This window comes from Struthio camelus, chromosome 14, assembly GCF_040807025.1.
Source record: "Struthio camelus isolate bStrCam1 chromosome 14, bStrCam1.hap1, whole genome shotgun sequence".
In the NCBI taxonomy this organism is placed as follows: domain Eukaryota; kingdom Metazoa; phylum Chordata; class Aves; order Struthioniformes; family Struthionidae; genus Struthio; species Struthio camelus.
Window position 1 is genome coordinate 5,085,314 of NC_090955.1, and position 16,465 is coordinate 5,101,778.

At 38.6% G+C, this 16,465-nt stretch overlaps 1 protein-coding gene and 1 long non-coding RNA gene across 2 annotated transcripts in view; one reads left to right on the forward strand and one right to left on the reverse strand.

Annotated features, from left to right (window-relative positions):
- The window catches only part of LOC104153257 (uncharacterized), a 457,768-nt gene that overhangs the window by 224,682 nt on the left and 216,621 nt on the right, over positions 1-16,465 (reverse strand). The window contains exon 4 of the long non-coding RNA XR_011144058.1: positions 2,085-2,177. This is a non-coding gene — a long non-coding RNA (uncharacterized lncRNA). The remainder of the gene's footprint in view (positions 1-2,084; positions 2,178-16,465) is intronic.
- PDZRN3 (PDZ domain containing ring finger 3) overlaps positions 1-16,465 on the forward strand; it is a 151,800-nt gene that overhangs the window by 1,233 nt on the left and 134,102 nt on the right. Inside the window, exons 3-4 of the mRNA XM_068960386.1 lie at positions 6,043-6,129; positions 7,322-7,429. Coding sequence (XP_068816487.1) covers positions 6,043-6,129; positions 7,322-7,429 — 195 coding nt within the window. The remainder of the gene's footprint in view (positions 1-6,042; positions 6,130-7,321; positions 7,430-16,465) is intronic.

A 16,465-nucleotide genomic window follows, 5' to 3' on the forward strand; every position in this document is an offset into this window, starting at 1 on the left:
CAATCGCTTTAAACAGCTGGGTTTTGTGGCCTTTAATTTCTAGGGTTTACTGGTTTCTATGCGCATATTGTCTAACGGGACCATCAGTCTGATAACCAGGATCCGCTACGGCAACTCACGAATCAAAATGCCCAGGTCGCGGTATTTTTTTGCCTCTGTTTCTCCCAAAGAAACAACAAAAGGGGAAACTTCCAGGACTGGGGATGGTATTAAGCCACCAGAAGTCACCTCCCAGGAGTGACACTAAACAGAGTGAGCTGCAGCAGGGTGTTGTGACCCGATGCTTTCCAGACCCTTTAGCTGTCCCAGAACATGGCTTCCTCTGAAAGGCAGTCTTCAGGAGTCACTGTTACGCAACTTGGACACCTCACCAGCTATTTCATTAGCTCGGCCATCTTTTTTGTAACATCGACGCCCAAATATAAGGCATCTACTGTGCACTAGCGTTTTTCCAGAGCCAACTACATCGGATTCTTTAAAAGCTCAACGTAGGGGGAGAAAATTTAACTTGATTTCAGCCAGTCAGAAATAGGCTGTTTATGAAAAGACCAGAATCAAAAGCCAGAGCAACAACAATCCCAAAATTTTAATTGGAATGAGGCACCCCAGTGAGGGAAGCGCTAGAAGCCAATTATCTTTTAAATGAAGACATTCAAAGTCTTCCCCGTGACCTGGAATGTGCTACCGCATCCACAGACACAGCAGTATTCAAAACTGTCAAACATCTGTACGGATACCTTTGGTAACAGCGAAGCGCAGAAGGCTATATACAGAAAACAAAACTTCATATTAAATTCTCTTGTCCCTCCCCCTTTTTTTCTTCTTTTTATAACTTCAGGGCAAAACACCCCACTGTGTTCTGCTGACTCAAAACAGAAATAGTATTTCAGTACCGAATGTACCACTTGAACTTCTGGCGATACTATCTGATAGTGATGCACGTTAAGAACTCAGTAAAACTTAAATCATAGACTTCACGTTTGTGTCAAGATTCGGGTCAGTCCTCCTCTTCCTGCAGCTCCCTTTACTTCACAACGGCGCATAGCAGAGCTTGCTGCTCCCACAACTTACTTGGCACAGAGCTGCCTCTGCTCTCCTCTCACGTTGTTGTTGATGGGAAAGCCCTCCATACTGTCTTGCTAGCTGAAATAATCTCACTGTATCTCTACCTCCTCATCTCATCTGATCCAAACAGCACACCTCTGTTCTCATACTGCTCCTCCTTCATTTCTTTTGATTGATAACGTTGCTTTTGCATTATTTAGCTCTGTAAAGTGTTGTGAACTGCTCTTAGCATGAAAGGTGCTACTACAAATAGTTGTAAATGTCCATGGTACATAGTTTCCAGCAATACCTTTTATCACATTTATGGATACAGCTGGCCAAGATGACTGTGTTCATTTTCAGCCTTGTTACAAAAGGCTGTTATACAGTTTTCTGAAGCAGCGCCTAATCTGAAGAAAGCTGAGAGGTGTCATGTCACCACAGACTTGTGGTCTAGTGGTCAATCAATTACATGTCTTTCACAGCATTTTGGGCAGCTTTCCAACGCTAACAGCTTTAGTCTGCCCAGCTTCCAAAGAAGTACAATCAGGAAACTTGCATCTTTGTGTGCTAGAGAGTGTGGGGTTTTTTGTTGTTGTTGTTGTTGGTTTTTTTTTTTAAGATTCTTGGTAATCACCTAGTGCAGGGGATGCTTTACCAATTTGGGAATGTGGCTTGCATCCAAGTTTTTACTCTGGGGTCATTTTCTCAGAGATCCAAGCATAGACTGTGCAGTACAGGATGCAGATTATAATCACTCAGCAGGGCATACATACTTGGCTAAAGATTAGGTCCCTGAACACCTGGATTACATGTATGATGATACAAAATAATTGATTTTTCAGTATGATTGCAACTTCAAAATTCACTGCTTACTCAAAGCATGCTGTGTCATTGCTATCGTTATTTTATTATAAACATTATTCATACTTCAAGTATTTTGTTAGAAGCTGTGATTGTTTAGTCTGTGTTAAAGCACAAATAGGCCTAGCACTAATGAACTGGGTTCATAGGTTAAATGTGGTTATTCCAAAACTTACTGTAGGGTGTTCTGGGTTCTCTATTGGTTAAGAGAAGAGGTCTTCTGACTTCTTTGCCGGATGGCTGCTTGTCACTACAGATGGAGAGCCAATCTAGAATAAATGAGATAACATACCCTGTAGTCATAACAGCAGAAATGTCTACTCATAGTTCTGTTTAAATGCTTAGTTAAAGGGGAAATATGACGGTGATGGACATCAGGCCATTTGCCGCGCTAAAGCTGTTCAAAGACCTGAATTCATGGTCTTTAGGTTAGGGCACTGATTGAGCAACTGTGGAGACCTAGGTCTGGCTTTGCCCTAGCATAGACATCCTTTGTGATACTGGATAAATCGTATAGCTTTTCTGTGCTTCGACTTTCCCATTTCTGAAGTGAGTTTTATAACTGCCATAACTATATTGAAGGAAGACATACACAAATATTTGTATTTTTTACACATGCACACACACACACACACAAAGTCATCTGTAAATATCTCACAATTTTTTAAGTCCCTTCAACAGACAGATGTGCCTTAAATGATTTCAGCTGTGTTTTCCCTATGTGTTCTTCCCCATTCTCTCTGTCACTGAGGGAACACTTTCATTTTACTGTGTATTTACTGGATGTCTGCTCTGTGCTTATTCCAAAAGATAAGTCTGAAAGTGTATTCAGAGAAAAACTATTTATTCCTTAGTGGGGAGAGGTGAGGCTTATTGTGGCAAGCTTGAGGAGGGAGTGGTAGGGAAGGTACTGTGTCATATTCAAAATTAGTATTTTCCGTGATCAGGCATGTCAATCCTGAAACATCCAAGTCTGAATAAACAAGAAAAACCTCATACTATTCAAACAATGCTTAACCTTGGGAAACATACCACTGTTCACACCTATTGATAAGATGCTCTGCTCATTCCTTTATGTACCCAGCCACCCAAGTCCTTTGGGAAGAAATGAGCAACTGGGGATGAAAATCAATTTATCTATAAGTCTAGCCGTGGCACTAGAGACAGCAGAACAGTCTGAGCTGCTACAAAACGCAGTCTGAAAGCCATGCATGGTAACGTCAGCTTTGAGGATGACATTTTAGACTGTACAAATGTCAGGCTCTAAAAGGTGAATAAAGGCTTTAAGACATGCTGAACCAAGACCTTTAGAATTTTAAAGTCCTATGGCCTTTTGCTATACTGACTACCGAAGGCAGTGACAGACTTTCAGTAAACATGAGGAAGATGTGGAAACCAGTTGATGATCTGGTATTTAGGACTTTTAAGTTTAGTGCCTCTGTGGAGGTGATAACATCCACATTTTCATTTTATAAAAGCCAAATGAAGTTCCGTAAAACAAGATTATATTTTTTTTCCGACTGTCCCCCAAACAAGATGAGTTGGGCTAGTCCTGGCAGCCTTTTGGTCAATAAATAAGGAGCTGAAGCGCTTCCTGTAACTAAGACAGACCTTCTTAGCCACAGTATTACCAAAGAAGTTGGAGTCCTCCAATATATAAAGCGAAAGCCAGTCTATTAGCTCCACATTATTCAGCTGGGAAGTACAGTAATTTCAAGAATTATGTTTAAGCGTTTTATTCAGCTGTGGGAATACAGCATGCCAGTAACCATCAGGTTTGCTGCAGAACCAGATGACGGGGCAGGGCTGGATGGTGGCCGCAGCATTTCCAGGGTTACCTCACTGTTTAATGATTGTTTCACTGGAACGCTAGACATGTAAGAAGAGAAAAGAAAGGCAGAGCTCTGCAAGAATCATTTTCCTCCTGGCTTACTAAGAAGCAAAAACGACTGAAATTGCTAAGATTGAGATGCGAAGCTGCAAAAGTAACAAAGTATTAAAGCAACACACCGCCGCCTCCCTTGCGCTGAGGTATTTTAGCCCACATGGTGGAATTATCACTCTGCAACGTCGTTTAGAGCTGCGCTCTGAGACACTGCTCCGCTGCCACAGAGGAGATGGAGACAACGTACACATCCATCAGAGCTGACTGAGAGTTTCTTTAAAACCCCCAGGGACGTTTTTCAGGAATACTCATGAAAAACACTGCATTAGGGTTCTTTTCCCACAACTTTTGAGTCTTCCAAACCTACCTGCTTTAAAACTGGTTCCGCTAGGTATAAACACACAAACTTTTAGCTGCATTAGGAGGTTTTAATAAAACATTTAACTTTAATTACCAAAAGTGTCTTGAGAGCAATGTAGTAATTGACTCTTGATTGTTCTAATTGATTTGCCTTCTTAAAAAGGGATAACAGGGGAAGTAAACAGTGACAGTAGCATGTGCTTGCCTTTCAAATGCTGAATTATTAGTCCCTAGAAGTGGTCTGACAGGGCTGGAAATCTGCTCCTTCAAATACTGTCTGAGGTGTGGGTTTGAAGACTTGCAGGGAAATAACTTCTACTTAGTTTTCCAGTCCTCCTCCGGGCACCTGATTCTTACTGATGCTGAGCATAGGCAAGTTCAAATAAAATTAGGGAGATCTGACTCATGTTTTTCTGTGTCAGGTCCAAGCCTACTTATTGTGGGACCTGCAGGAAAGATAACGATCACAAACTGACAAGAAAATCATAAACCAAATTTTCAGGTGGAGTATGTTTGTGGAGCATGTGGTCTGTGGAGTTCTGCCAGTTTACACTGGCAGGGAATTTTGCTCTGCTATCACCCTTGAATCTGTAAGAGTAATTAAGTAATATAGGATCATTTCAACATTTTTTACAAGTTTAATAGACATTAATATTTGACTGACAACTTCAAATTGACATATTAGAAGAAAAATGGACAAACTAAAAACATCTGCATTGAATTACAATGTAACTGCTGTAATTTTTGTCATTAATTGGTTATGAAAACCAGACTTGTAAGATAACTTCCTCCAACTTTTTTGTGTTCATAACTTTTTCACCCTTTGGATAAAACAAAACAAAAAAAAAGATCTTGGAGAGAGCTACGTATCTGCAGATGTACAACACCGTTCTGACTATCCTGTTGTTTCTCAAAAGATTTGTTACTCAAATGCCTTTTCATAGTGTGTTGTATATTAATAACAGCCACTTGATTGAGATTGAAATTAGTATATTTTGAGGATTTAGTTCTATTAATTTACACTGAGACAATGTTAAGTACAGGCACTATTAAAGACAACTAAGTAGCATCACAGTGTCACAAAGGACATTTTTATATAAGCTCATATCATTATCTGCACTTAGGAACAAGCCCGAGTAAAAGGACAGGATAACAGGTCATGTTTGCACAGTCCCTTAAATATTACAAGAAGTCTTTCTTGTCTTTCTCTGTTGTACATTTGTTGTCTAATCAGAGAGTTTTTGCTAGAGTTAAGATTCTGAAGAACAAAATTGTTTAGAATCGCTTTACAACAGGCACTCTGAATAGCGATTGGCATCCTAGGCCTTTTGCAAAATATATAGCAATTTTGTTCAATGCTGGTCTCTAAAACTCACAAGACAATTGCTGTTTTGTAACACTTCATGTTTGATACTGCTTAAAACAATATAGCGTAGCTTGCAATAGGGAGAAATAACATAAAAATGCAGTCCTAAGACTCAGTCACCCTCAAGCATTGAAAAATCAAGAATTTGACTATTGGAAAGATGGAGTATTTTACATAACACATCACATATGACTAGGTCAAGTAGCTGCAGGAACCATATTACATACAAATATCTTCTGTTGCTGCTAAATGTGTCACTGTAGATCTCAATAAAAAGATGCATAAATCTTAATGGCTGGATTTTTCGGAGAAGCACTGCTGGAGAACAATGGGGCAGCTGGGATGTGACAAACTGGGAGCTGCTGAGTTGGGAGCGTACATGAAAATTTGTTCTACACATTTTTCTCTAAGTTTCATGAAAAAACTCCAACAAACAAACCCAGCAAACCTAGATAGAAGTATTATATATCCTCACACTTGCCAATACACAAATGTTTTGAATACTTTTCTCTGTTCTTTGTAGGGTGAAGAAACTAAAGCACTGACTCTTGTCCTTCATCGTGACTCCGGCTCTCTTGGATTTAATATTATTGGTGGCCGACCATGCGTGGTATGTTAATTGTTAAAATATGTTAGCCCTTTCCAGTTGGGAAAAGCATGTAGGTCAACACTTGGAGGAAAAATGCTGCTGACAAGTACTTGGTTCTGTTGGGATTCTTTCAGAGCAAATCTTATACTTAGTTTTCTATCAGATGGCTACTAATTATACTGTCTTTTCTCTCTCAACGTATTTATTCTCACACACGATCCCAGCTAGCAGCAACACTAAAATTACATAGGTGCAGTGTCACTTCCAAATGGTAAAATCGTTGGTACCTGTTTCTCAAACCATACTCCTTTGAAGATGTCGCGTGAGCTAAGAGCCCACAGCTTCGGGCCCTTTAGAGTTCATTAAGAAATGTCACTTACTCTCCTTTCCACCAGAGATTAAGCAGCCCTCTGTGCAGGTGAAGGGATGTAACTTTAAAAAAACTTTTTAAAAACTACTTTTGAATTTTGTGATTTCAGCAGATGTTTCCTCCACCATACGCTTACTAATGTATTTTTGCTTGATGCTTGTTGGCTGGAGCTGTTGCATATGGCTTTAATTAGATCAAGGGGTAGATTTGAACTTGTCCTAGTAATTTAGAAAGTAGTCAGAACTAGTTTTGGGGCTCTCAGAGATGTGACATTAATTACAATTCATTCCTAGTAAATTGACTTGAAGATTATACTTTCCTTATAATTAACCAGTTTTCAGTTAGGCTTCTGAGGCATGATTCAGCACTGAAAGAAGCTGATTAGGCAACACACAGAAATATGAAGGTACCTTGTTAGCTGTAAGTTGTTTGCCACAGTTTTATTTTTAAGCCTCCAGAGGAAGAGCTGTGCAACTAAAAATAAAAATGTATTGTTGTTCTTATGTTTGATATGCAAGCAGGCTGCCATCTCACTGAATTTTACATTAAGAATAATTATAACGACAGTTACTACTGAGCTTGCCTAAAGTCAGAGAAAAATGATTATTATGCAGTTAATATAGCTAATGAAAGTCCATTCATAGTTGTATAACTTTTTAAAAAGGGAGTGTCGGGTGCTTTCATGAGCACATAGTAACCCCACCGAAACCAGTAACGTTAAGACATCACTAGGAATATTTCTTTCAAATTACATGCACTGTTGTGACATGGACAAGATTTAGCTTAGAGCAAATTAGAGTTAGTTCAAGATACAATAATACATTTTTCTTTTCATCCTTAAAGGACAATCAGGATGGTTTGTCTAGTGAAGGAATTTTTGTATCGAAAATAGTTGACACTGGGCCTGCTGCTAAGGAAGGAGGGCTACAAATTCATGACAGGATTATTGAGGTATGTGAATACACTATCCAGTCTCTTTTAATAGTGTGAGTTCCATGTCAAGTCTTCAAATGGCATGATGTTTAGTGTGGGTTTAGGAGAAATGTACCATGGTAAACACTGTCTAGAAGACATGTCTGTTAAAATATGCTTGACTTGATTCAGTGCTGACCTTTCTGGCTTTAGGTATAGTTCTTACCTAAATATAGAAACCAGATTATGGATGGTATGTGCGTGTCCTGACTTTCTGAGGAGCTAGCATCTATCTGGTATGCTGTAGCTATTTCTTTTTAAAGCTATTGGAAACTTGTAAGTTATTTAGTTAAAACCATATGTGAAATATCTGTAGTGTAAACCATGATTTTATTTATCTTGGTTTCTAAGACCAAGGATAAAAAATGTTTTGAACAGTGAGAAAAAATTCTGTTCTGTAATTTTTGTATGGTTTATTATAAACCTGTCTAAGTAACTCCCTTAATGTTGTTTGTAATTCCTTGTGTTATTCAGACTCCAGTCTGAATTTCTTCTCATTTTGCCAAAGTCTTGACCTCAATAAAAAGTCCTTCCTGTGAAAGAGATGGTTGCTTGAAATGTTTTTCATAAGCTGCAGTGAGCAATTTTTTTGAGAGAGGTTAGGTTAGTTTTCATGAAACAAAACGCAGCTGATGGATTGTGAGTCAGTTTCTACTGTTTAGCATTTTACAGTTAAGAAAAAGTATTCTTTGCTGACTTTTATTTTTGTAGACTGGAGAAACTTTGAGAGTCTATTGTTCAAAAAGATAAGTGCTGTGTTTGTTGCCAAGGATATCATGGAACAGGCAGTTTCTCTAAGTAATGGAATTCCATTGCTCTTATGTTTTGCAAATGAGCAATAAGCAGCTGTTGAGGATTCTCTGTTGGCAGGGGACAATGTGTATGTGGTATTTCCGTACTGTTACGATAAATTGTCTTCGCAATTTAGAAAGGATATAAAATATTAATTAAGTTTCTTCACATGGAAAAGAATGGAGCCACAGTAGCAGAACTATAAAGAGATAAGAAGTTGAGCTGTGAAATTATCTAGAATTGCTTAAACTCTATAGATGGTGTAACGTAATTGTGAAAATGTCTGGACAATTTTGTGAGAACTGTGCAATTTTTGTTTAACTGAAAACTTTCTTATAAAAGAAAAGCTGATAGCAAATGTATTGTTATATTGGTATTTGTTCGCAAATTCTATCCCCTGACAAACTGACGTAGAGGTAAACTTTGAATTATGTCTGAGATCATTTAAAAACATATTTTCCTTCTATAATTTGGGACTAGATTTCCTGTTTTGCAGCTTTTAAAAGATTAAATGTAGAAAAGTCAATCAGGTTTAGGAATTGTCTTGTATTTTCCGTAAATGCACTTTTTTTCCCTTGCATATCACTGACATAAGCAATGCCACTATGAAGTGTCTGTTTCTGCTACTAAATGACACATATCATCAAGATGAATATTGCATGTTCTGTGCTACTCTCTTCAAAATGGCACATAACGGAAATATAAAGTTATATCCTTTTCACTTGTTATTTTACAGAATTTGTTGAATAGTAATGATATTTAGTGCTTACATAAGACTATGAAGATTGTGTTATGGCTCTTAACTGATTACTAATTTCACATTACCCTTTTATAATGTTATCTGTATTTTGTAAATGAGTGGTCTGAGCTGTACAGGGAAATAACTCCCAGAAGTTCTTGTCAGATCAGCGTTGAAGGCTTGGACCCTGGTCTGTTCATAGCTACTCTATGAAAAGCAGTGCTTCTTATGTATATCTGTTTCCAGATCTTTCAGAATTATTTTAGAAGTGAGGAAGCAATAACATTAATGAGGTTTTCTTTGATTTGACTAGGGGTTTTTCATATACTGCTGTGACTTACACATACAAGAGAACTAGCTGATTTAATGCAGTACTAGTGATCTACTCTATTACTCTTAAGATGTTCCACAACAAACTGGCATGTTAAATACATGCTGAAACTCTTGATTTTTATGCACAGGAATTACTATTCTCATAGATTTCATTTTGTCAGGATAGCAAAATGGTGGTAATTTCCTCTCTTAACAGAGTTTGGTTCAAGTCCTAGCCATGAATGCATCCTTTACTCAGCAGCATACCATTTCTTAAGATAAAATTAAAATTTCAGAGTTTTTTTTTTTTTTTTTTTTACTTTCAGGCACATCAGTTCTGAAGGATTTTAAGTTAAATATGACATTCACTTCTAGCTAACTAGAAAACTTGTTTACTTAGCTACAGTACTGTTTAGAAAGAAGGAGACTTTTGAAATGCTGACTGCCACCTTAAAAAGTTGTAAGCACAATCAGGGTACTGTTGAAGTAGCATAAACTGTCATAGCTCCATTGGCTTCACTGAAACCGTGAGGGTTTATGGCACCTGGGACTCGCCCAGTGTATCATGCTGCTCGCAGGAAGGATCGTTCGTTCAGGAACTGAGAACGTCTTAGTGCGTTGGATTGATTTTCCCCAAAGCCCACTCATTTGCTACCAATTATAGGCTGCTTTTCTGTTACACGGATTTCTTCATAGGTTACACATAAGAACAATTAAACCTTTTAGCTTTACTGTATACTGAAAAACAGAATTTACTATTTGCTGTGGGGTCTCTGCCCTGTAGTACGTGTGTTGCTTTAGCAGAGGCACTCTTTGCTCAGATGAGGTGGTTTGCAGAGCAAACACAACCTGGTAGCTGTGTTGACAATGTCGTTGTCTCTGAAAAGTCAAAGGAGCACGGAGTAAATGCATCAGCCACTCGGGAACAGAGCAGTCAATGACAGGGCTGCTTACAGGAGCGCGCCATACGTTCTCTGTCAGTGAAATGTATCTGCTCAGAAAGATCTGCTGCTGAAGCAAGGGCTTTAAAGCTGAATGAATGAAGAAACATTTTACCTGGTCCACTGGTATGCGATGGGGTCTAGTTTTGCCATCAGACTGAGTCCTAGACTGAAAGGATTCAGTGTATTGCCAGGCAAGTTGTCTTGGCAGAAGGCGCTCGTCCATAAGCCGCGTGCTGTAGTCCACTTATCCCCAGTTACAGACAACTCATGTGGCCTCACTCAACTCGAATAACAGTTCCACGGATAATGAGTAAATGAAATTATTAACTGAACATAGCCTTCAATTTATACCTCGCCAGTTTTTAAAATTCATTTTTAATATGATAAACGTAAACCTATAGGCTTGCAAGAAACTTACTGCAAGTAAGCACTAGTTGAACTCTGATTTGTATACAGGTTGAACAGAATTTTTTCACTGTCACAAACGGAAGAGTTCAGCTCTGCAAACAAGATTTACTGTGCAGATATATACGCTTAGGAATTAATTTTCTGGAAGAAAAGGTTTTCAGACAGTCACTTAATTTGACTGTTCAATTCCTGCCAGGACACGCAAGCATATCAGAATATTTGTGGAGATTGAGCACAAAGGGGCAATGAGCACAGCTGTAGAAAGTCCAGGTATTTTTGGAGAGTACACTCCTAGAAAACTTTCCAAGGCTCTTGTCTGTATCTGTTAATGATACCTTATAAAGCGACATGGATGTGATCCTGGGCAATATGCTCTAGGTGACCCTGCTTGAACAGGGAGGTTGGACTAGATGATCTCCAGAGGTCCCATCCAACCTAAACGATTCTGTGATTCTGTGACATCGTATCTGTGCTAAAACGTGGATGCCGCAGCTTGGTCAGTTTTAAAAAAGAATAATAATGGTTTTAAGAGGAAAATGTAAATGAAAACAGAGGGCCTTGGTTATCACTGCATTTTTTTCTCCCTCCTGAATTTAGTTCCTTGATTGCCCAACCAGTGCCACAGTCTAAGCTGTGGCATGGAGGTGGGGAGGCAAGGAAGGGAGCCAGGCTTAGCCCTGGCAGGCAGCAAAAAGGGAATGAACCAAAAGGTACAGCATGATCTTGTATGTTAAATACTGTACTACTGTCCTTTACTTGAACAAAAAAATAAATAAATTGGATGGGAGAAAAATAAAAGTGTTGCAAACAAACAAAACAGTGCTGCTCTGCTGGGTCTGCGGTATTATGGATCTTCTGCCTCTGTATTTAGGTAAAGTGGACTGCAGTGCTCAAGTTATAAACATACTTTATACTGTAAATTTCAAAACAGTCCTGTATGACTTCCCCTTAAATATCTGCACATCGTATTCTTTCTCTTTCCTAATGAAAGTCCACAGCATGTTGATTCTAAGCATAATACTGGCATTTTGAATCTGTGCAAGCTTGGAATATTGCTCTCAAGAGCGTACCAAGTGAAAAAGAGGTAATGAACTTATCCAGAGAAGCTCTCTCAACCCAGGAACAAATCCCTTAGGAGTAACACTTCTGAAATTATTATTCTAGTGTCCTTTTCTCCTCCCCCCACCCCAAAACATGTCTACCCTACGCTTCCCTCCCCTTTTTCCTTGCTAATACCGTGTGCTTAAAAACCAAACTAGTATCCATCTTTAGCTAATGTAAAATCTGTCAGTCGGTGGGAGCACAGTAACTGAGGACTAACCTTCATTACTCTGGAGATGGAGGCGAAAAGAACAGTGCAGAAATCAGAGGAAAGAATTGCCATTACTGCAATCACAAGGTATACCATTTTCTTCAAATACAGTCACATTTGTGAGAAAGGTACTTCTTTACAGCACAAATCTTTAGCTCAAGCCAAAAGACAACTGCCGTCGGGGCGAGCAGGGAGGCAGGACACACCAGGGTGACTGTGTGCTGCTTGTCTTGTTCACAGGGAATTCCGGGTGGGGGGAACAGGTACACTGTAGAAATGAGTCCTTGTTCCTCAATGTGCACAGAATGGGTGCAGTCATTTCAGTTTTACACGAATTACTTAAGAGCTGCTCAGACACGGGGGACAAATCTAAACCCTTCTGTTCAAATTAGTCTCCGTTCAGAGGCTCATTCAGAAATGGATGTCTGAGCCACAGGACGAGACACCTGCAGCCTACCTGACAGTGTTTCCAAGAGCTGCTCTGCTTTTCAGAGTATTTGTTTCATCCGTGACTTTGCTGCTGCTCTCTGGCACTTCCTCACTTCAGCCTTTTCTCCTGACAGTCCCCTTCTTTTTCCTCTGGAAATGACTTGCAATCCCTGTTCCTCTTGCAGAGTATTCTCTGTAGACAGCTGTACCCCCTGGAAACCCTTTGCTGGCCCTACCATGCAGAAAGAGCTACAAAGAATGAACCCTGTCCTGCTCTGCAGTTGGGGCTAGCTGGGATGTAGTTTCCAAAATCTTTTCAGAGGAACTAAAGAATTTGGTTCATGGCTGCATTGGAAATTGCATGGTTACAAGGGAAAACCTGAGAAAAAGGGGAAGTGACTACGAAGAATATACTTTCTAGGCCAGATTCTCTTTTGCATCCAGCTTTCCAGAGCTCTAGATAGGAATGGAGAAGCAGGAGAAAAATGCTAGTGATATGATAGCGTTTGATAACATTAAGATAACTGCCATTCAGCCTATAGCTGTGCTGCTTGACACATGCATTGAGGAGAAAATTTAAACAACTTGAGAAGTCTAAGTTTGGGTTTTATGAATTGTTATTATTACTCTTTCAAAGAAGTCATAAATAGCTGTTTCATATTCTTTTCAACTAAACAAAGAGAAATGTGTCAAACTCCAACAGACAAATACTTTTTTAAAATAAGGCATAGTGAGCATCTAACAATGAGATGATTTAATCTTCTGTTCACATATGGTACAATTTCTTGCATTTTAAATCATCTCCTCTTCAGTTTTCCACATTTGAAGCCAAGCCATTATGATTAACTGTTAGATTTTATTTTTGGATTTTTGAATGCTCTGAGGCTTTTTAGAGAGAACACACAGAATGTCCTATCAACTATTTTCACACATTTTGTTCATATCACAATAATTGGGCAATCAGACGTAATCATCCTTAATTTAGTACACATGCAATAAATTACCATGTCAATTGTACTAAAAGATATGCAAAAAGTGCAAATTAACAAAAAAAAGTAAGCTCAGACCATTGCTATTCAGAATGCACTTGAGTAAAATTTGCATAACTGCTTTCATTTAGAATTAAATAAATTCCATTTTTCATCTAGCAAATGTTAATATACTGAATTTGCCAGGGCAACCAAACCATCCAGAGAATCCTGAACCCTGATCTGATCCTGCAGTTGGAACCTGGATGCCTTTGCTGGGATTCTTCTTCAGAGCAAGAGTATGGCATGCAAACCTGTTTGCCACATGAGCACCATGCTTGTGTGTTTTTCACAACAGTATATTTCCTTTTTTTTCCATATACCAAATATGGAAACTGAAATAAAATCCTGAAATCTATTCTAGTATCAAACAGAATACAAAGTCACTTCTGATTAATGGTATTTGCAGTTTTAAAGTCAAATAAAGTCCTATTGCTTTATAGCATACATATTCAGTACAAGTGTATTCCCACAGGGAATGTTAGTTAATTTAGCATGTTCGCTAACATACTGAATGTTAGCTTATGGTAAGACATCAAACATCTTACGGACAAACAGGAAAGCAACGGAAATGAAGGCGCTTGATTCAAGGTGGTTGATCAAACTTACTATATTAAATTGAACAGCACGAATGGCATTGGATTCATATTCCCTTTTATTCATAAAGTTTTTTTTCTTTGCCTAATTCATTCTTTACACCATGAAAAACTGAAAGCAGTTCACGATTAACTGCAGTTCTGTGCTTTAAACACTAAGAGGTGACACTTAGCATTGTGAAATTAATTGCAACATTGTTGACTGCTTCTGAACTTTATGCCTGATGTTTTGGTAATTTTTAAATAATATAACTTTACTGTTTTATGTTCCACTACAAAGAGCAACTACAGGACTTGTAAAAGTTGTTAGACCCTCATAAATGCAAATGGCACTGGGCTGACAACATTAGTACTTCAGAACTTTCTGCTTCAGCACTGAGGCTTTAAAATGAGCATAATATTTAAGTTGCTGCTTTTAAAATATTACTATACCTTTTAGTATCCATAGGAAATCTAATTTTGTTATGCTTAGGTTTCTTATAATGGTATGGCATTTTTAAAAAAGCTTCTATCTGTAAAGAGAATTTACCTCTGATGGGTTTTAAAAGATTGATAAGATCTGTCTCCTCTGCTAAACCAAAAATACAGGGGACAAGGGAAAATGCTTCAGAAAAGAAGAGCTGGGAATTTGTTATGTGTGGAAGAAGGGCTGGTACAAACCTGCTGTTTGGGCAGATCACTGGATGTGCAGAGAGACACGTACCATCGCGGGTGCACAATAGAGAGAGGCCTTTCAAGGAAGACCAGGTGATTATTGCACTCCAGACCACTGCAATTCCCAAATAGCCCACATGGTGCAAATATCTTATCTGCCATTTAAATTATGCATTAAGAGTGGAATGTGCTTCAGTTGTGTGAAGCAGGTGAAAAGAAAGTCAGAATCTGGATGGCGGTATCTTCCCCTTTGGCTGGTATCTTCCCCTGTGGCTCCTTTTTAATAGGCTACCTAAGCCTCGTGTTAAAATAGTCTTTGAGAAAAATCAGTGTATATAGCCTGTATTGTAGGACTTGGCCTCTGGATCTTGGGAAGAATATACCCTGCAGCAGGCTCTTCTTTCGTACTCTTTCACACTGACAAAATCTTATCCATAGTTATTATCATCCACAACCCCAGAATATTATGTACCGCTTACTTATTTGGTGCATTTACCAGCAGTACAGAATTCATCCTGTTTAAACTGGGATTAGGTGATGTAGAAAAAGTCATGACTGGGCTCTTTATTGGAATGCATTTTATCTGGAAGCACTTGCCTTTATTCTTTTTGTTTTGCTCTGTTTTTTGCCAAGATCCAGATAGCTTTGAAGTACAGGAAACTGTGCAACACCGAAAGCACATAAAAGCTTTGGTGTCCAAGTTTGGCCCAGGATCCAGTTTAATTTATGCATAAATTTTCAGAGACATGAACCACAGGTACTTAGTCCTGTAAAATATCAGTGGGATTTGGGTAATTTTGAAATCCCAACTTAAAATCTAACAAAGAGAGTAAAATCATTACGTGCTTCAGAGAATCACAGAACTGTGTAGGTTGGAAGGACCTCTGGAGAGCGTCTAGTCCAACCCTTGGCTCAGAGCAGGGTCAGCTAAAGCATATTGCCCAGGGCTGTGTTCCCTCCTTGTGTGGATAAAAGCACGTACGCTTTGTACATGTGAATAGTCCTTTTGGGCCATGGAGTTTAGCAGCAATTTGAGCTGAAAACTAGTAAATATTATATATGTTTGATTCATTGGATGAATATGAGAAAGAAACCAGTAACAGGAAGGGAGAGTGAAAATGTTTCCTGAATCATTTGCAAAAAAAATCTTTTTAGTGCCATTTTTTTTTTCTTCTCTGTCAGTTCTGCAGGAAGATTTAGTTTATTTCTTAAAAGGTCTTGCTTATAAAGCAGACCTTTTTTCTGGCTCTGGGCAGCTCTAATAAAAATTAGCAGTAACTTTAGCAGCTGCTATACCACATGACTGCTTGGAATTGCATAACTTCTTTTTTCCTCCAAGGAAACATACAAAGAGATATCTGATCTCCACCCTTGCAGTGCTCTCTGCTCTCTGAAGTATATTTCTCTAACTTGATTTCTAAAATAATTCTTTTTCTTCTTTTTTAACAATCCACTCTTTTTAAGACCAAAATCTAACTGTACACGGGTCCTATGTAGAGCTTTCACGGGTTAAGCCTGTGAATGAATAGAGTGAATTTTTTCTGCTGCTCAAACTCTATTACTGTTTATCCATAAGAGATTCTTTTGTCAGGGACAAAGGCTAATGTCAGCCTGAAATCATTCAAATAGATATTTTATTGCCGAAATCTTGGCTTTTAGGGATGATGATGTTTTTGAGAGTATGCTTTTGGACGGAGATACGTTGCGGTTTGATAAGGAGAGTGAGATAATAGTGGTGAGAGAGAAAAGACTCCTATGGCTGTAATACATGTAAACTTGGCTCAGTTCAGGTTCCATTTAG